This window comes from Dendrobates tinctorius, unplaced genomic scaffold (assembly GCF_039654945.1).
Source record: "Dendrobates tinctorius isolate UK_male_01 unplaced genomic scaffold, ASM3965494v1 ptg000011l, whole genome shotgun sequence".
Classification (NCBI taxonomy): Eukaryota; Metazoa; Chordata; class Amphibia; order Anura; family Dendrobatidae; genus Dendrobates; species Dendrobates tinctorius.
Window position 1 is genome coordinate 130,423,735 of NW_027361679.1, and position 21,765 is coordinate 130,445,499.

Consider the following 21,765-nt stretch of genomic DNA (forward strand, 5'->3'; position numbering starts at 1 on the left):
ATTATAAAGTTCTATGAAGCACTTAGGGGTTCAAAGTGCTCACCACACATCTAGATATGCTCTTTGGGGATTCTACTTTCCAAAATGGGGTCACTTGTGGGGGGTTTCTACTGTTTAGGCACATCAGGGGCTCTGCAAACACAACATGACGCCCGCAGAACATTCCTTCAAAGTCTGTTTTCCAAAATGGCGCTCCTTCCCTTCCGAGCTCTCCCATGCGCCCAAACAGTAGTTCCCTCCCACATATAGGGTATCAGCGTACTCAGGACAAATTACAAAACAACTTTTGTGGTCCAGTTTCTCCTGTTACCCTTGTGAAAATAAAAAATAGAGGGCTAAAAATTCATTTTTGATTAAAAAAAATTATTTTTTATTTTCACAGCTCTGCGTTATAAACTACTGTGAAGCACTTGGGAGTTCAAAGTGCTCACCACACATCTAGAGAAGTTCCTTAAGGGGTCTAGTTTCCAAAATGGTGTCACTTGTTGGGAGTTTCCACTGTTTAGGCACATCAGGGGCTCTCCAAAGGCAACATGGTGTCCGATCTCAGTTCCTGCCAATTCTGCATTGAAAAAGTCAAATGGTGCTCCTTCCGTTCCAAGCCCTGCTGTGCGCCCAAACAGTGGTTTACTCCCACATATGGGGTATTGATGTATTCAGGAAAAATTGCGCAACAAATTTTGGAGTTAATTTTCTCTTTCTACACTTGTGAAAATAAAAAATTGGTTCTGAAGTAAAATGTTTGTAAAAAAAAGTTAAATGTTTATTTTTCCTTCCACATTGCTTCAGTTCCTGTGAAGCACATAAAGGGTTAATAAACTTCTTGAATGTTGTTTTAAGCACCTTGTGGGGTGCAGTTTTTAGAAAGGTGTCACTTTTGGGTATTTTCTGTCATATTGACCTCTCAAAATGGTTTTCTAAATTTTGTTGTAAAAATGAGAAATCGCTGGTCAACTTTTAACCCTTATAACTTCCTAATAAAAAAAATGTTGGTTCCAAAATTGTGCTTATGTAAAGCTGACATGTGGGAAATGTTATTTATAAAGTATTTTTGTGACATATCGCTCTGATTTAAGGGCATAACAATTAAAAGTTTGAAAATTTCAAAATTTTAAACATTTTCGCCATATTTCCGTTTTTTTTCATAAATAAACGCAAGTCATATTGAAGAAATTTTACCACTAACATGAAGTAAAATATGTCACGAAAAAAAATCTCAGAATCAGCGGGATCCGTTAAAGCGTTCCAGAGCTATAACCTCATAAAGTGACAGTGGTCAGAATTGTAAAAATTGGCCCTCAAATTGGCTCCATCACTAAGGGGTTAAAGAACATGTCTAGAACTGTGAAAATTTGGTTTTCTTTTTATTGTGAAGCAAACAACAAATAAGACAAAATAACTGAAAACTTCAGTGTGCATAATTATTCACCCCACTAAATTCATTACTTTGAAGAGCCTTATTTACAGCAATTACAGCTGCAAGTCACTTTTGATAAGTCTCTATGTGCTTATACATCTTGCCGATGGGATTTTTGCCCATTCCTCAAGTCAAAACTGCTCTAGCTCCTTCAAGTTAGATGGTTTCCTCTGGTGAACAGCAATCTTCAAGCATGACAACAGATTATCAATTGAATTAAGGTCTAGGCATTTACATGTTTCCCATTAAATCACTCTAGTGTTCCTTTAGTAGTGTTGGAAGGTGAGCCTCCATCCCAGTCTCAAATCACTGACAAACTGAAACAGGTTTTGTTCAATATCTCTGTATTTCACACCATCCATTTTCTCCTTGACTCGGACCATTTTCCTTATCCCTGCTGCCGAAAAACATCCCCACAGCATGATTCTGTCACCACCATGTTTTCCTGTGGGGTTGGTGTTCTTTGGGTGATGAGCTGTGTTGGTTTGGCGCTAGACATAGCATTTACCTTGATGGTCAAAAGTTCAATTTTGGCCTTATCTGACCACAGCGCCTTCCTCCCACATGTATTTTTGTAAACTTTTGAAGAGCCTTACAATTTTTGTGTGTAAGCAAAGGCTGTTTTTTTGTGCCCACTCTTCCATAAAGGCCTCCTCTATGGAGTTTACAAATTATTGTGGTCATATGGTCAGATACTCTAGCCTCTGATTTGCAACTCTACAGCTCCTTCAGGGTTACTTTAGATCTTTGTGCTGCGGGCCTTTGGTCTTTGTGCTGCTGTTTTGGGGGGCAGCCCTCTCTTTGCAGGTTTTTTTGTGGTACCATGTTCTTTCCATTTGATGATAATGGATTTGATGGTGCTCTGGGGGATCATCAGAGTTTGGGATATTATTTATAATGAGTTACCTTTAGTCCCGAATAAAGATCTACTTTACTGGCCCCTCATCCATGGCGTATACATACAGTATATAGTATGTGCAGGAGGAGAGACTCAGCACATTGTTTGGTATATCATCTTCTCATAGCGTTAGGCCAGGTTCACATTGCGTTAATGGCCCTGCGTTCAACGGGATCCATTACATAGCAGCACTAACGCACCCTTTGGCCGCAATGCTACTAACGCATCCAAACGCATGATGCGTTACTTCATGACGCACCCCCAAATGCTGCAGACCGCATTCGAGGGTACATCATGAAGTAACGCATCATGCCGATTTTGGATGCGTTAGTATCATTGCGGCCAAAGGGTGCGTTAGTGCTGCTATGTAACGGATCCCGTTGATCGCAGGGCCAGGAGGATTCAGGACAACACTACAGGGAGGAGGATAGACGACATCAGTTGTTGCTGCTAAGGGCTCATGCTCACTAGCGAGAGACTCTCATGATTCTCGTGCGAGTCTCTCACATGGAAACCTGGCACTGCCACGAGCACTCGGGACCGGAGCGTGCGGCTACATGTACTTCTATGCTTCCGCACGCTCCAGTCTGAGTGCCGGCGGCAGTGCCAGGTTTCCATGCGAGAGACTCGCACGAGAATCACGCGAGTCTCTCGCAAGTGACTATGAGCCCTAAGGGTAGGGTAAGAAATATAAAGTGATTTTAGGTAAAACCTGTGGAGAGATCAGGTCCAGCTCCAATCATTATATAGGGTTAAACTGGTCTCACACTTGCATATTTTGGATGCACACGGATTCGTTTTCGTCTCCATTGACTTTCAGTGGTGACGGATGGGACTTGCGTGTACATCCAGATGTCACCATTTTCCCATGGATCGCTGTGTCTGCATATTTTATCAGATGCACAAAAACGCAACTTGATGCAGTTTTGTGTCATCTGAAAAACACACAGGCACAGGGAGACGCAGGGATCCGCGGCTACACGTCTGGAATTAACATGGAGCTCTATGGAGCACGGATCCAGGACAACATGGATCCGTGTGCTTCCGTGTGCAGGAATCTGTTTTGCGGCACTGAGCATGCTCGGAAGCGAGGGATGTGCTGTATGCAGACATAATATAGACTATGTCCGCATGCTGCTCTGTCATACAGTGAACTTTCCCACCTCACTAGAAGGGCTTGTGCCTTATGTTACAGTGTGGTAATGATAATAAAATGTATTGGGAGCATGTATATAACATGGGGGCACCTGGTTAGGGGCTGCACGAGTGGGGCTGCGTTCACACTAGCGTTGTGGTACGGTGCGTTGTGATGCGTAGCAATCCTGATGCATCCTGTTCCAGAATACATCACTATACTTAACATAGGGACGCACAGACCTGCGTTTGTGGGTCGCCCTCCCAGGGCCGTGGGGTACTCTGTACCGGGCCAATGTCAGTGGGATGTGTCACAGCGGCGGTGACCCAGTCCGTGGCCCTGGGCACCCAAATAACGGGGGAATGTAATATAGATTAAGTGGAATGGAATAGTTCGTGACGCCACCTGTGGTGCTCGGCAAGGGAGGTATTAAGCCGACGCTGCAGACAGATCCTCTGGGACAGATGGTATGGTGCAGCTGTGATGGTATAGCCCTCCACAGGCAGGGCTGATGTCCCAGGGCAGTGTAGTTGTAATGGTTGTGGAAAGGCGCAGGCAGTGTAAAAGATGGTACCCAGATGTAGCGGTGCTGAGCGGGTTGGCGCAAGAATGAATGGAGGACACTGAGGCTTGCAGTTCCAAAGCTTTACTCACAGTCTGCGATACACAAGGGTGCCTGCCTCCGGGCCGTGTCCTCCGGGTCAGAGACTCAGCCAACCTCCAGGCAAGATGGAAAGCTCCCCTCCAACACTCCGCCAACATGTACCTTTCCTGAACGACTCCTCTATTGCGCCTTAAAGTGTGAAGATCTCCAGAACCGTGGTACTCTGGAGTTCCTCCTGTCAGATGTTCCCAAGAACTCTACTCATACGGCAGACAGCTGTAGCCTGCTTCGGGGACTCCCTTCTCCTGAGCCCCGGCTCTCTAATCAGTTGCTGTTGTGCCCCAAGTCTTAGATGGGAGTAGTGCATTTACAGCCAACTACTCCACCGGTGTCTGCTGCAGAACCATAAGTGTCCATACAACCTTGGGGACCGGGCCCCAGCCTTGCGCTGAGAACCTATAGGCAGGGTTCCTCTTCCAACCCACATCCTCTCTGTTCTCCTTACTCCTTTGTTCCGTACTGATCCTTCTCTCTCTTATGGAAGCTTAGGTTGCAGTTCTACGTCTTTCTCCTTCTTTCCCTTTCCCGTGCCAGCTGGCTCAGATCACTGAGGCAGCTGCAGCACTCCTTCCTCCATCCCTTCTTCCAGGGATCCTCACTCCTGTCTGAGTGACTTCTTACCGCCTGACCTTCTGCCAGACTGAACCTGTAATCCTACACTTTCCCACTCTTTTATATATCTCAACTCCACCCACCTCCCAGCACATCCAGTGTTCCAAGCAGGGAACCACCAGAGGTGCTCTGCTACTCTCTAAGCACTGAGACGCAATGTGGTTGTGCAGAACTATCCTGTTGTGTGGGGTGCGGGTGTTGGAACGTGGAAAGGAGTTCCCACCTTACCTGGATGGTGGGACACTACACCTTAGGAGAAGGTGCAGTACCTCTGTGGCGACTGAGCCTCAGGGGCGCCACATTTGGATCAGGATGCATCATGTGCACCAACACATATCACAGCACTTACTTCACAAAGCACATGAACAAAAAATGCCACAATACATGGTAAGGCTACAACTGAGGAGCCGGGGCCTGATCACAAGAGCTTACAATCTGAGGAAACAGCAATGCTGAATAACAGTCTACACTGCATCACTAGATCCTTATACAGGTGTATAATGAGGCCTCACTGTACAGGAGAGACTGGAGCGAGGAGCAGGAGCCTGATCACAAGAGCTGACAATCTGAGGAAACAGGAATGCTGAATAACAGTCTACACTGTGTCACTAGATCCTTATACAGGGCTATAATGAGGCCTCACTGTACAGGAGAGAACGGAGCGAGGAGCCGGGGCCTGATCACAAGAGCTGACAATCTGAGGACACAGCAATGCTGAATAACAGTCTACACTGCGTCACTAGATCCTTATACAGGGGTAAAATGAGGCCTCACTGTACAGGAGAGACCGGAGCGAGGAGCAGGAGCCTGATCACAAGAGCTGACAATCTGAGGAAACAGCAATGCTGAATAACAGTCTACACTGCGTCACTAGATCCTTATACAGGGCCCAGGGGTATAATGAGGCCTCACTGTGAAGGAGAGACCGGAGCGAGGAGCAGGGGTCTGATCACAAGAGCTTACTATCTGAGGAGACAGCAATGCTGAATAACAGTCTACACTGCATCACTAGATCCTTATACAGGTGTATAATGAGGCCTCACTGTACATATCGGAATCTGACTGGAAGCCGAAGCTTGCTGCTCCCTTTTTGCTGCTGGTCCAGCCCACCAACTAACCCTGCACTGTAGTCATTACACAATACAATGACGGAGCATATGAACAGAGCATACACAGCACATACATTACAATGATGCAGCATAAGCACAGTACATGAACACAACAAGAAATTAAGACATTAATAAACAGGTACACCATCCGGGTACCGCATAAGGCGCACAGGATAAGCACCTAGGAGAGAGGGGAAGCAGTGAGTATCTCCGCCTCCTCCCTACACCTGCGTGATCCAATGGATGCACAATTCTTCAACATGACTTCTCCTATGCAGTGTGTGCCGTATTTGCCTTGTGTGTGTTGGGAAGCGACACATTACACAAAATCAAACAAGAAAAATTATAGCCAGCTCACCCAGTTAGACGTCCTTAGTGGTTCTGCTCACTGCCAGGAAGCCGCACGGAGTTGTAATGGGAGAGGCACACCCATGTTGCAAAAGAAACAAAAACCAGCAAATAATTCCAGCGGATGCTTCCTACTTGGCCATAAAATCCATTTTATTTTTATCTTTTAAAATAGTTCCATGTGGCAGAAACCCAAATATATACAGGGGGTCAGAAGATAAAGCAGCAGTGTGCCCTTTTTTTCTTCTGACCCCCTGTATATATTTGGGTTTCTGCCACATGGAACTATTTTAAAAGATAAAAATAAAATGGATTTTATGGCCAAGTAGGAAGCATCCGCTGGAATTATTTGCTGGTTTTTGTTTACATTACACAAAATGGTAGCCTCAATTGCTGCTTAAAAATGAAATTGAAAAAAAAAAAGCAATTGCAATATTTGATGTTTAAAATTTTTACATATCATGTTTTGATAATTACTTTTAACTTAAAAAGTAAATGACACTTTACCTTTGCATTAAGAAATGATAGTTCTCAGCCTGTCTTGATGCTGATTATAAATTGTAACATGATAATGTTCTATTTTTCAGGTCTTTGGTAAAATTGCCATGGTTGATGGAACACAAATAAATCGAAACAATAACTTCCAGACCTTTCCACAGGCAGTATTGCTACTTTTCAGGTGATTTTCATTTTGTCATCTATCAGTAAATTATATGGCATATTGCATTAGATTCCTGTACATCTCCCAAGGTTTTGTGTAAATGCTAAAGTGCTTCTGTAACATGATGTCCTTTATAGGAATTTTCCACATTTAGAAAAAGTGGACTCCATAAGCTACCTGTCATGTAAAATAACAAAAATAGATAGTTCTCACCCTCCATGCTACTCCAGTCTCAGTGTTTTGTCTGCAGCATTGCCATAATGGTGACAGCTCACATCACTATAGCAAGTCACTAAGCTCTGTGATTGGCTGCAGCGGTGATGTGACCTGTGTTGATATGATGTCACTACTTGAGGTCACGTTTTCTAAAAGTGGAAACCCTGTTCAAAGTTAATACAAGTAGACCATAGGAACTTTAGCAGTTTCTATAACAAATCTAGACAATGTACCCTGAACAACCATTGTATTAGATACACCCATCCAGTAGAGCATTGAGTCTCCTTTGGCTTTCAGAACTGAATGTATGATGAAGGAACTGATATGCTTTGAGCAGCCACTTCTACATCATTCTACAAATTCTCTATAGTAATATATCTGGGGTCTGTGACAGCTAGGGAAGCAAGGAAAACTTGCTGTCATGTTCTTGGAGCCAATCCATAGCAATTTGACCCTTGTGCCATCAATCATTGTCCTGCTCAAAGTGTTTTTATTACGTTGATTAAACAGCTGCCATGAAGGCATGAACTTCAAGACATCTATCACAGGATTCAGAGGACCCAAGATATGCAAAGAAAACATACCCCACATCATTATTCCACATTCAGCAAACTGAGATGTTGACACCTGAGTAATAGAGTTCAGTAACTGATACTGCTTGCGACAAATTTTGACTATGACATGGGGATCCATTTGGATTTTTGAGAGCAAAACAGTTGTGCATTCAGACGTTAGTTAGTTCTATTCAGCTGTATTTGCTTGACATGTATCTCCAATCTCTCATTCGCTAAATGTTTTTCTTTGATCACACTGTTCTTGTTATATTTATAAAATTATTGCAATCCCACAAAGTGTTACAAAATACTGGTCCCACCTTGTGTGACATAGCTGTCCATGTCTCTTTTGAAGCAGAGCAGATCGCCCCTTTCTAAGGCTAGGTTCACATTTGCGGATGGCCGAGCTGCGGAAGGATGCAGACTTCCTCTGTGAAGCTCTGCCCACTGCCGCACCTCCTCCAGTCAGCTCCGCCTATGTCTGCATGCGGCCTGCGTACCTATCTTTAACATTGGGTATGCAGGCCGTGCGGATGTATGCAGATGCCTTTGCATGTGTCGTTTTGACGATACGGCGACCCGCGTCAAATGCAACATGTTGCAATTTGATGCGGTCTCTGCATCGTCAAAACGACACATGCGGATGCATGCGCATACATCCACATGGCCTGCATACCCAATGTTAAAGATAGGTACGCAGGCCGCATGCAGACGTAGGTGGAGCTGACCGGAGGAGGTGTGGCAGTGGGCAGAGCTTCACAGAGGAAGTCCGCATCCCTCCGCAGCTCGGCCATCCGCAAATGTGAACCTAGCCTAACTGGGATTTGCAGATGAAAAAACCATGGAAGACTTGCTTACTCACTTCATACTGCATTCACAGGCAATGACAGAACTAGAATCTGATAGGCCCCGATGCAAAATTTGGACCTGGTTTCCCAACTGCATTTTGGCCAGATCTATGGGACCTTGTGGCATTCTAGATCCTATAAGGAAATACGGGTACACCCATATGTAATAATGTTCCCATCCTAGCCCATTCTTCTAATAAAATACTCCCATCTTGGTCCCTTTATCTAATAATATCCCCCATCCCCAGCCTGTTTATTGGGCTCTCCATGCATGTATTGTGACTGTCTCACAGCCGCGACACATGCAGCTGCGGCGCCGAACAGCTGATTATTGGGAGCGCTCCAAGTATCCGGATTCCCGATGCAGCTATTCAGTAAGCGCTATAGCTTTTTGGATAAGGACTTATGCAAAGCTATTTGCTCATCTCTAGTACTTAGTAAACACCTTTTTTGATCAAAAAAGCATAAAAGCCATCCCACCAACGTCAAGGTGTACCCAAGTTTAGCATTGTCCTAACCGCTAAAAATTAAAACCTTACCTTGCATCATAGTGACGTCCTGTGTGAATGAGGGCTGAGTAGGACCAGGTCCCAAACATGGACACACAGCTAGACAGGAGCATTTTAAATGTTATTTCCAGGTCAAAAGAAAGGAGGAGATACCCTTACCTGCACTAAATGCACATACCTAAAGATAAACCGAAAGAAATGAACTCATTGATGAATTCATTGAGACATGTAGATGAATTCAATGAGAGGTGTAGTCTGTAAAATGGGGTCTCTTATGGGGGTTCTGCTGTTCTGGCACCTCAGGGGCTCTGCTAATGTGACATTGCACCCTCAAACCAGCCAAGCAAAATCTGAACTCCAATATGGCTCTTCTTTCCTCCTGAGTTTGCACTGTGCCTCTAAAGTAGTTTTTGACTACATATAGGGTATTGGCGTTCTCAGGAAAAATTGCACAACACATTTTGAGGCCCATTTTCTCCTGCTATTTTTGTGAAAATGAAAAAAAATTTGAGCTAAAACAACATTTTTGTGGGAAAAATGTATTTTTTTCATTTTCACAGATCAACGTTGTAAAATACTGTGAAGCACCTGTGGATTCAAGGTGCTCATCACAATCCAGATAAATTCCTTGAAGGGTCTAGTTTCCAAAATGGTGTCACTTGTGGGGTTTATCCACTGTTTAGGCACATGAGGGGCTCTCCAAATGCGACATGATACCCTCGGACCATTCCATCAAAATCTGAGTTCTAAAACATCACTCCTTCCCTTCCAAGCCATTCCGTGCACCAAAACAGTACTTTCCCCCCCACATAATGGGTATCGACATACTCAGGAGCAATCGCACAACACATTTTAGGGTACATTTTCTCCTGTTACCTTAAAAAATTTGGGGTTGAAGTACATTTTTGTTGGAAAAATGTGATTATTTTTTTTTTTTAGAAGTTATAAACTTCTGTGAAGCACCTGGGGGTCCAAGGAGCTCACCACACATCTAGATACATTCCTTGAGGGCTCTAGTTTTCAAAATGGGTCAATTGTGGGGGGTTGCCACTGTTTAGGCACATTAGGAGCTCTTCAAATGCGACATGGCGTCCGCTGTCAAATTCTAGCCAATTTTACGTTCCAAAAGTCAAATGGTGTTCCTTACCTTCTGAGCCCTGCCATGCTCCCAAATAGACTTTTACCCCACATATGGGGTCTTGGCGTACTCAAGAGAAATTGCACAACAAATTTTGGTGTTCATTTTCTCCTGTTACCCTTGTGAAAATAAAACATTTGGGGCTAACGTAAAATTTTTGTAAAAAAAAGAAAAAGTTAAATGTTATTTTTTTTCTTTCACAATGCTTCGGTTCCTGTGAAACACCTGAAGGGTTAGTAAACTTCTACATTGTAGTTTGATGGGTGCAGTTTTTAGAATGGTGTCACTGTACGATTTTACTGTTCGGGTTCGCCCATCTCTAGTCTGGATAGGTCAGTGAAAGGGGAGATATGAGCTAAAAGTCATTTAGCTACATCTATAAATATTGCCAAAAATATACTGGACTACTGTTTTACATTGCAACTTGTGTTTCAGGTGTGCTACTGGAGAGGCCTGGCATGAGATCCTTTTGGCCTGTTCTTATGGAAAAATGTGTGACCCAGAGTCAGATTTTTTGCCGGGTGAGGAATATACATGTGGAACAGGCTTTGCATACTTCTATTTTATAAGTTTCTACATGTTATGCGCATTTTTGGTAAGTAAAAAATATTTCTTTTTCCATTTTACCACTATATGTGTGGTGAAGAAAATTATAAAATTCTGTTTTGCAGATTATCAATCTCTTTGTTGCTGTGATCATGGATAATTTTGACTACCTTACCCGTGATTGGTCAATTCTTGGTCCACATCACTTGGATGAATTTAAAAGGATATGGGCTGAGTATGATCCAGAGGCAAAGTACGTACTTATATGTGTATACATACTTCTAACCTGTGTACAGTAGTGTGAAAAACTATTTCATATCCACTTATAAAGGCTAATGACACCGTTCTTTCTTCTTATTTTTCTCATGTTTTCTAAAGTGATCAAAAAACGTTTTGTGAGCGAAAATGATACTAATAAAAGCTTCAACTCATCCCGGAAAAAACAAGCCCTCGCATGACTGTCAGCAGATATATAGGAAAATTATAGCTCTCAAAATATGGCATCAAGTTTTTGCAATAAAAAGCGTCTTTTAATGTGACCACAGCGAAACATAAAAACTCAATATACAGTGCCTTGCGAAAGTATTCTGCCCCCTTGAACTTTTCAACCTTTTCCCACATATCATGCTTCAAACATAAAGATACCAAATCTAAATTTTTGGTGAAGAATCAACAACAAGTGGGACACAATTGTGAAGTTGAATGAAATTTATTGGTTATTTTAAATTTTTGTGGAAATTCAAAAACTTTAAAGTGGGGCGTGCAATATTATTCAGCCCCTTTAACTTAATATTTTGTTGCGCCACCTTTTGCTATTACAGCTGCAAGTCGCTTGGGGTATGTCTCTATCAGTTTTGTACATCGAGAGACTGAAATTCTTGCCCATTCTGCCTTGGCAAACAGCTCGAGCTCAGTGAGGTTTGATGGAGATCGTTTGTGAACAGCAGTTTTCAGCTCTTTTCACAGATTCTCGATTGGATTCAGGTTTGGACTTTGACTTGGCCATTCTGACACCTGGATACGTTTATTTGTGAACCATTACATTGTAGATTTTGCTTTATGTTTGGGATCATTGTCCTGTTGGAAGACAAATCTCCATCCCAGTATCAGGTCTTTTGCAGACTCCAACAGGTTTTCTTCAAGAATGGTCCTGTATTTGGCTCCATCCATCTTCCCATCAATTTTAACCATCTTCCCTGTCCCTGCAGAAGAAAAGCAGGCCCAAACCATGATGCTGCCACCACCATGTTTGACAGTGGGGAGGATGGTGTGTTCAGGGTGATGAGCTGTGTTGCCTTTACGCCAAACATATCGTTTGGCATTGTTGCCAAAAAGTTCGATTTTGGTTTCATCTGACCAGAGCACCTTCTTCCACATGTTTGGTGTGTCTCCCAGGTGGCTTGTTGCAAACTTTAAACAACACTTTTTATGGATATCTTTGAGAAATGGCTTTCTTCTTGCCACTCTTCCATAAAGGCCAGATTTGTGCAGTGTACGACTGATTGTTGTCCTATGGACAGACTGTCCCACCTCAGCTGTACATCTCTGCAGTTCATCCAGAGTGATCATGGGCCTCTTGGCTTCATCTCTGATCAATCTTCTCCTTGTTTGAGATGAAAGTTTAGAGGGACGGCCGGGTCTTGGTAGATTTGCAGTGGTATGATACTCCTTCCATTTCAATATGATCGCTTGCACAGTGCTCCTTGGGATGTTTAAAGTTTTGGAAATCATTTTGTATGCAAATCCAGCTTTAAACTTCTCCACAACAGTATCACAGACCTGCCTGTTGTGTTCCTTGGTCTTCATGATGCTCTCTGTGCTTCAAACAGAACCCTGAGACTATCACAGAGCAGGTGCATTTATACGGAGACTTGATTACACACATGTGGATTGTATTTATCATCATTAGTCATTTAGGACAACATTAGATCATTCAGAGATCAACAATGAACTTCTGGAGTGAGTTTGCTGAACTGAAAGTAAAGGGGCCGAATAATATTGCACGTCCCACTTTTCAGTTTTTGAATTTCCACAAAAATTTAAAATAACCAATATATTTCGGTCAACTTCACAATTGTGTTCCACTTGTTGTTGATTCTTCAACAAAAATTTACATTTGGTATCTTTATGTTTGAAGCATGATATGTGGGAAAAGGTTGAAAAGTTCCAGGGGGCTGAATACTTTCGCAAGGCACTGTAAGTCTCTTATTGCTTTAATTGCACCAACCCAAAAAATAAAGTCGACTAATCACATACCGCAAGAGGAATGGCATAAAAGATAAATAAAGCCATTTCTTTACCAGCTTTTGATTTGTTCCTTCTGCCTCCCAAAAGATCGCAGTAAGGCCCTGCACGCATTCATCCTGCGCTCTAAGCTGAGTGCTTACACAAGGGTTTCCATATAAATCTCTGAAATATGTAATTGAGATGGAACACCAAGCTGAAGATTCACTATAATGAGGCAGATGGAGGCGCTGAAGATGCCATCTGGCCTGTGATCTGACGGTGTCCGTCTTTTTAGGTGTGCATAAAAGTGCAGTCCATCACAGTTTTGTGCACTTCTTAAAAGAACAATACTGAACAGAGGACAGATGGACTCCAGAGTAACTCTGCAGCCTCGTTATAGTAAGTGGAACCCTCCGGAGTTTCATCTGAATCACGTCACTCGGAGATTTAGATGGAAACCTCAAAGTAAGTGCTCAGCGTACAGTAGAGCGCCAGATAAATGTGATCCTAAATATTATGTAAAATGTCCCAAAAACGCTTCAAATCAATCCACAAAAAAGCAAGTCCCCACTCAAGTCCATCATCTGTTAACGGAAATATATGGGGCTTCTACATTACTGGTAGTACAAAGGCTCTGGAAAAGCTAAATGGCTCATCACCCTTCAAAAGAAATTCAGCAAATTCTCTGCTCCCAAATCCCCCCTTCATTCTGAGCCCCAGTCTGTCTAAACCATATTTAGCATCCACATGTATGGCATTTCCATAGCGATGACAGCCTGCCTAATTTACAGGCTTTCTGTTACGATTTTTGGGTGGGAGAATGAATAAAAACCAGCAATTCAGAAATATTTTTTTTTTTTTTTTTTTATATATACTGTATACTGTTCTGCGTGCGTTAAAATTGATAAGGTAGCTTTATTTCTCAGGTTAGTACAATTACAGCGATAACTCATTTATATCTTGTTTTATGTTTTGGAGCTTTTACACAATAAAAACTTGACTTGTTTTTTTGCGGGACAAGATGGTGTTTTCAGCTATACCATTTTTATTTAAATTTGTCTTTTTGATCGCGTTTTATTCCACTTTTTGTTTGGAGATATGATGAAAAAGCATTTTTTGACCCATTTTTTATTTGCCATACCATTGCTGCTGTAAGGGACGTGAGGGAAAAATGTTTTTAAGACAAAATTCTAATTACCCTCTCTCTTTTTTTCTTTTAAAAGCAAAGAAATAATATATATTTTGTATCACTATGGCCAAAAAAGTCCTATTTTATCAAAATCTAAAATTATTTTACAGATACGGTAAACATGAACGGTAAAATATGGAAAGGCCACAATTATCATTTGTATTGCTGCGTATAACCTGTACCCCAAAATACAAACAAAAATGGTTACTACAAAAATCTTTAGTGCACCAAGCCCCATCCATGGAAAAATAACAGTTACAAGTCTCAGAAAATAGCTTCACAAACCAAAATGTTATATTTTTTTTTTTAACAAATTAAAAAAATTGTAAAAAAAAAAACACCGAAGTAAAAAAAAACAAAAAAAACTCTAAAATATTGATAACTCTGTAATAATTCTAACTTGGATACTCTTTTTAATCAACTATGTTCCCCTCACAATCAATGCTGTAAAGAAAAATAAAGGAAAAACAATGCTTGAATTGTGGGGAAGGGTTCAGAGTTTCATCGTTTTCCTGTATATTGTATGATAAAATGGAAGGTGTCATTCAAAAATTCAACTTGTCCCACAAAAAGGAAACCCTTATATGGTTATATTGATGGAAAATAAGATATAGCTTTTGAAAGAAGCAAAAGTAAAAATTGGCTTTGGTGGGAATGGGTTTAAACCAGTGAGTTAAAATAAGTGATGATTTTCATTTTTAACCCTTCCCTAAGGGGACGAATCAAACATTTAGATGTTGTCACTCTTCTAAGAAGAATTCAGCCACCTCTAGGCTTTGGAAAATTCTGTCCTCATCGTGTGGCTTGCAAAGTAAGTTAGACACTTTGTTTTGTTAAAGGGATTATCAGACTGTGAAATTAAAAAAAAAATATGCGTGGATTGTTTTAAAAGTAATAAACTCACCTTCCAGCACCCTCCACGGTTCCAGCACAGGCCGTTCCGGAGGTCTTTGGCTTCTCTGGAAGCGAAGGCTACCTTGTTTGAAAAGGGACTGGATTGCTGAAGCCTGTTATTGATGGCAGAGCGCATCTCCCCATTTCCCTCCATCTAAAATACATCATTTTACGGAGAAAACACACTATACAAATAAAATCAAAAACATATTTCCAATAATACCGGCACAGCATGACCACAAACATTTCTACAACATCGTGAATAAAACATGATTATGATAAATAATTTTTTATGAATATAACAATTTGGACAGATAAAAATTTGTACAGTGAATAAAGTGGTAATTAGTCATATGTATAAACTATTAACTAGAACATTACAAGCCTGATACAATATCAGTTCCATGACAGGACACAGTAGCAAGCTCATATTAATTTGAAGTACAAGCAATTAGTGCACCACACTTAATATATGGAAAAACTGCTCCACCTAGTGGGCATAAAACGCAAGGCATCAAAAGGAAACGGTTGCATCTAATGTGCTTATTATAGCAGTCAGCCTTATTCTAAGCCCTTAATATGTAGTGAGTGTATAATGGAGGGTACAAGATAATACTGAAACCCTGAAAAAGCCAATAGGCGAAACGTATGAAAGAGGGACCAGTGCTAAATATTTTTCCTTAGTCTGTGTATAGTCTTCATTACTTTGTTTCCTTGTGTTCCATTAAGATAGTTTGCAATTAATGTGAGCACTTGTTTGATTTATTTCCTTATATACTAATATTGTATGATAATTTTATAATAATTCTATTTACTTCTAAGTGTCACTTCTACACATGTGATGCACTGCCAATTGCACCTTGTCTACGTATTTGTATTATGAATACCTTATCCATGCACGTTAACACTTTATACTACCATTTATATATTATTATATACCTCTACCTTGAAAAGCATAGGGTTCCAGTATTATTGTGTACCCTCCACTATACACTTACTACATACTAAGGGCTTTTAGAATAAGGCTGACTGCTATAGCCACATTAGATGCAACTGTTTCCTTTTGATGCCCTGTATGTTTTTGCCTACTATTCAATCACTGTACAAATATACCCCTTTTTTTCTAGTTTTTATCTGTATGTGCCAAAATTGTTATATTCAATAAAAATTATTTTTTATTATCATCAGTTTTGGGTAGTTCAATCTCTGTTGGTGTTTTCAGTCATATCTAAAATCCCATCGATCAGTTATTTCCTTTGTTTAACATCGTGAATTATTACTATTATACATTTATATAGCGCCAATTATTCCATGGCGTTTTACAGAGAAAAGGGGAAAATATAGACAAGTACAATAAACATGTACAAGACAAGGGACACACAGGTACAGAAGGAGAGAGGACCCTGCCCGCGAGGGCTCACAGTCTACAGGGATGGGTGAGGATACAGTAGACGAGGGAAGAGCTGGTTGTGCGGTGGTTCAGTAGACCGAGGATCATTGCAGGCTGTAGGCTTGTCGGAACAGGTGGGTCTTCAGGTTCTTCTTGAAGGTTTCCGTGAATAAATAGTATTACTATGCTTACAGTTGTGGCCAGAAGTATTGACACCCCTGCAATTTTGTCAGATAATGCTCAGTTTCTTCCTGAAAATGATTGCAAACACATTCTTTGGTATTATTATCTTCATTTAATTTGTCATAAATGAAAAACACAAAAGAGAATGAAGCAAAAAGAAAAACATTGATCATTTAACACAAAACTCCAAAAATGGGCCAGACAAAAGTATTGGCACCCTCAGCCTAATACTTGGTTGTACAACCTTTAGCCAAAATAACGGTGACCAACCGCTTCCGGTAACCATCAATGAGTTTCTTACTATGCTCTGCTGGAATTTTAGACCATTCTTCTTTGGCAAACTGCTCCAGGTCCCTGATATTAGAAGGGTGCCTTCTCCAAACTGCCATTTTTAGATCTTTCCACAGGTGTTCTATGGGATTCAGGTCTGGACTCATTGCTGGCCACCTTAGAAGTCTCCAGTGTTTTCTCTCAAACCATTTTCTAGTGCTTTTTGAAGTGTGTTTCGGGTCATTGTCCTGCTGGAAGACCCATGACCTCTGAGGGAGACCCAGCTTTCTCACACTGGGCCCTACATTATGCTGCAAAATTTGTTGGTAGTCTTCAGACTTCATAATGCCATGCACACGGTCAAACAGTCCAGTGCCAGAGGCAGCAAAGCAACCACAAAACATCAGGGAACCTCCACCATGTTTGACTATAGGGACCGTGTTTTTTTCTTTGAATGCCTCTATTTTTCTCCTGTAAACTCTATGTTGATGCCTTTGCCCAAAAAGCTCTACTTTTGTCTCATCTGACCAGAGAACATTCTTCCAAAACGTTTTAGGCTTTTTCAGGTAAGTTTTGGCAAACTCCAGCCTGGCTTTTTTTATGTCTCGGGGTAAGAAGTGGGGTCTTCCTGGGTCTCCTACCATACAGTCCCTTTTCATTCAGACGCCGACGGATAGTACGGGTTGACACTGTTGTACCCTCGGACTGCAGGGCAGCTTGAACTTGTTTGGATGTTAGTCGAAGTTCTTTATCAAACATCCGCACAATCTTGCGTTGAAATCTCTTGTCAATTTTTCTTTTCCATCCACATCTAGGGAGGTTAGCCACAGTGCCATGGGCTTTAAACTTCTTGATGACACTGCGCACGGTAGACACAGGAACATTCAGGTCTTTGGAGATGGACTTGTAGCCTTGAGATTGCTCATGCTTCCTCACAATTTGGTTTCTCAAGTCCTCAGACAGTTCTTTGGTCTTCTTTCTTTTCTCCATGCTCAATGTGGTACACACAAGGACTCAGGCCAGAGGTTGAGTCAACTTTAATCCATGTCAACTGGCTGCAAGTGTGATTTAATTATTGCCAACACCTGTTAGGTGCCACAGGTAAGTTACAGGTGCTGTTACTTACACAAATTAGAGAAGCATCACATGATTTTTCGAACAGTGCCAATACTTTTGTCCACCATCTTTTTTATGTTTGGTGTGGAATTATATCCAATTTGGCTTTAGGACAATTCTTTTTGTGTTTTTTCATTTAAGACAAAATAAATGAAGATAATAAAACCAAATAATTTGTGTTTGCAATCATTCTCAGGAAGAAACTGTGTATTATCTGACAGAATTGCAGGGGTGTCAATACTTTTGGCCACAACTGTATACCCAATAAAACCCACTATAAACAGATCTATAATACCAATAGTATCACTTTCCTCCTACCTTTCTACAATGACTGAATTGCACCATGAAAGTGTTGCTAAATGAAGAAATAAAACACTATAAAAATAACCAATATTACCACTAAAAAGTGGTAGGTCCCAATTCCGCAGACCATAAGTGACTACAGTAACAGATAAATTCAGTGTCTTATAGATGATGATCTTTCTAACTTGGAGTTGTTCACTTGTCCCTTTTTTTTCCATCTGGCTCAGACTGACTTGATGACTTCTTTCAAACACGACTTGTATCTGCAACAGATACGCATTTGACTTTTCGCATTTCGAGGACTTCACAACCTTTACAAATCTATCCTCTTCCTAATTCTGTCAAAAAAAGTGCTGTATATGCAGTGCCCTCAAATACAAGTGCCAAAAAGATGGTAATAATGCACCATACAATAATATTGCCAGCTAATGTGCTCCACACACAGTGTAGCCTCTAGTTAGTAATTACGACTGTGACATGCCATATAGTCCTCCCACTGTGTCCTCCCGCTGTGTTAACTAGAAAATTTACAGGTCTCGAGTGCATTCTAGAAAGTAAGAGTGACCTTTTTTTGTCAAAACATAAGAAATCCAGCTCAACAAACTAGTGAAAAAACTTCTTTATTCACCAAAAAGTGCTCTGCAAAGGGTAAAACAACATCAGTGTTGACAGTTACACAATATGTGACATCGACGCTTATTGATGATTAAGGGTGTGTAGCCATCTGAAACACGTCAATGTGTCACATATCATGTAACTGTCAACGCTGATGCTGTTTTATCCTCTGCTGAGCACTTTTTGGTGAATAAAGAAGAAGTTTTTTCACTAGTTCGCTGAGCTGGATTTCTCATGTTTTGATTGCTCCACGCCTTGACACAGAGTTCCCCGCGCTCCGAACACGCAAGGATGTCTACTACAGTGAGCTGGACTTTTTTCTATGACCTTTTTTGTCCCTTGACTATAATGCCCCCTGAGCACCTTTGAAGATTATAATTCTACAAATACCCCCTTAAGGTTACCATGCTCCCTAAGGCTGGTTTCACACTTGCGTAGGGCATAGCTGTGGAGGACTGCGTAGTTCATCCGTTAAGCCCCGTCCACTGCCGCACCTCTTCCATTCAGCTCCGCCTAGGTCGGCATGTGTCCTGCATACCTTATCTTTAACATTGGATATGCAGGCCATGCGAATGTATGCGGATGCCTCCGCATACGTCGTTTTGACACTGCGCCGAACTGCGTCGAACCAAATATGTTGCATTTTGTTGCGGTCGGCGCAGCATCGAGGAGGCATCCGCATACATTCGCATGGCCTGCATGTTAAAGATAGGGTACGCAGGACGCATGCCGACATAGGCGGAGCTGAATGGAAGAGGTGTGGCAGTGGGCGGGGCTTAACGGAGGAATTACGCAGCCCTCCGCAGCTATGCCCCACGCAAGTGTGAAACCAGCCTTAGTTAAAGTTATATCTCTACAATGCAAATTGAAAAACTAAGTCAACATTTTCTTACCAAAATAGTAAGCACCATGCTCTTTACTGACAAGATACCAAAACCACAAAATGGGTGTAGACAGACGAGATTTGCTTTTTGTAAGGCTACATTCACAAAATGAGTTTCATGAGTTTTTGATTTTCTGCAGCATTTCTGCACCTATTAGATAAATTTGGTTACTTGTGCTTTGGGGTTTTTTGACGCGTTTGAATCTCATTTTTGACACCTCAATTTTGTCTCCTGTTCGTATGACATATTTTAAATACAGCTGCTTTATGTTTGCTACTTCCTGGAATTTGGCTTTTACAAATCTTTATTGATACATTCACGAGTGGTTTATATGTGATTTTAGTGCGCTTCCATCCACAATGGAAACAATGTTTTACCTGTGGTTTTCCGTATCTAAGGAAATTGTATGTGGAAATTCCACTGATAAAGCTCAGCGTGCCAACAAGAGAAACTGACGTTTTGCAGATCTCAAACACACATCGCAGGCCAGCTTATGCGTAGTTAGAAAAAAAGAAGCACAGTGGGCATGAGATCTCTATAAATCCCATCCACTTTGCTGGAACTGTAAGGCACAGCCTTTTTATGCTCAGTAAATGTCATGTTTGAAGGCTCTTCTATGGGTTGGAAATCATGAAATCATTTCCCAAGTAGATACCTTCAACAGATGGTACATTCAATAGGCAGATTTTCCTTCTTATTAGGACTGTAACAGATGTTACTGCAACATTTTAGCTTGTGATGCTTTAGTATCTTTAATTTTCTTTTTTTTTGTAGCGGTTAGTCAGTATGAACATGCCTTTAAATAGTGATGGGACTGTTACATTCAATGCTACGTTATTTTCACTTGTGAGGACAGCTTTGAAGATAAAAACTGAAGGTAAGATACTTGTTCAACGTCTCTTATGATATACCTTTGTTACCTAAAAGTAAGGCCGGAATCACACATGCGAGAAACACAGCCGAGTCTCGCATGTTAATACCTGGCACTGCCGCCGGCACTCGGGAGCGGAGAGCGGCTCCATGTATTGCTATGTAGCCGCCCGCTCCGCTCCTGAGTGCGGAGTATTAACATGCGAGACTCGGCCGTGTTTCTTGCATGTATGAACCCGGCCTAATGGATATTACGTTATAAAAAAATAACACATGTAGTTTAAAAGTAATAGCACAAGTGTAAATAATAAGCTTTGTAATATTTTATTTTGTCCCCTCCCAATTTTTTTTTAATTCTTCTGCCTCCTGGACTGATCATTTTTTCTCAATTCAATGTCTAAAATCTGGCAGATTTGATGCAATTACTATCGGATCAGATTACGTTTGCTGCATGTAAAAGTATATGGAGAGGGGAAGTGGAGGAGGACATGCAGCTGTTGCAAGTTCAACTGAAATTGTATTTACACTTTAAAGGGATTTTCTGCCTAACGCATTCTTATATAGTTTAAAACATACTGCACTAAACAGTATAACTGCAAGTTTTTTGTCTTCATATTTTCACAGTACCTTTTGCACATGCTCTATTTTGTTTTATATTTCCATTGCCGCAGTCAACACTCTTCAGCTGATGGTGTAGACAAAGCTCCAGTAGGCATCAAGGTTTGCCTTGTGATAGATCATTAGCACTATACCAATCACTAGAGAATCTCAAAATATTACAAGGCGAGGTAAAGCCGGGTTGCCAACCTGTGTTTTTTTTTCTTTGTTTTTGACAATGATAAAAATATCACATTTCTAAGACTTTTATGGACACAATGGGAGTGAATAATTAATCTCAAATATATGAACACGGAACTTTAAAATACAGATAATTACAATCACAAGCTCTTCCTAGAAAAAAAATAAAAAAAACATGGGTGCATCTCTATTTTCCAAAGGGGGTTTTAGATTTGAAGCTTTTTTTTATTTCTTTGGAGTTGATTTATGGATTTTAATGTTTTCTATGGAACCTCCCCCTTTTTTGAGGTTGCATGGGAGACCGATTTGCAGATAGTCTGCCAAGCCTACCTCCTCTGGATACCCTTCCTGGATCCAGCAGTACCCTCTCCT

The 21,765-nt window shown here is 41.2% G+C and overlaps 1 protein-coding gene across 1 annotated transcript in view; it reads left to right on the forward strand.

Annotated features, from left to right (window-relative positions):
• CACNA1S (calcium voltage-gated channel subunit alpha1 S) overlaps positions 1-21,765 on the forward strand; it is a 387,018-nt gene that overhangs the window by 308,711 nt on the left and 56,542 nt on the right. The window contains exons 32-36 of the mRNA XM_073547926.1: positions 6,771-6,862; positions 10,545-10,704; positions 10,781-10,908; positions 14,785-14,881; positions 20,500-20,602. Coding sequence (XP_073404027.1) covers positions 6,771-6,862; positions 10,545-10,704; positions 10,781-10,908; positions 14,785-14,881; positions 20,500-20,602 — 580 coding nt within the window. The remainder of the gene's footprint in view (positions 1-6,770; positions 6,863-10,544; positions 10,705-10,780; positions 10,909-14,784; positions 14,882-20,499; positions 20,603-21,765) is intronic.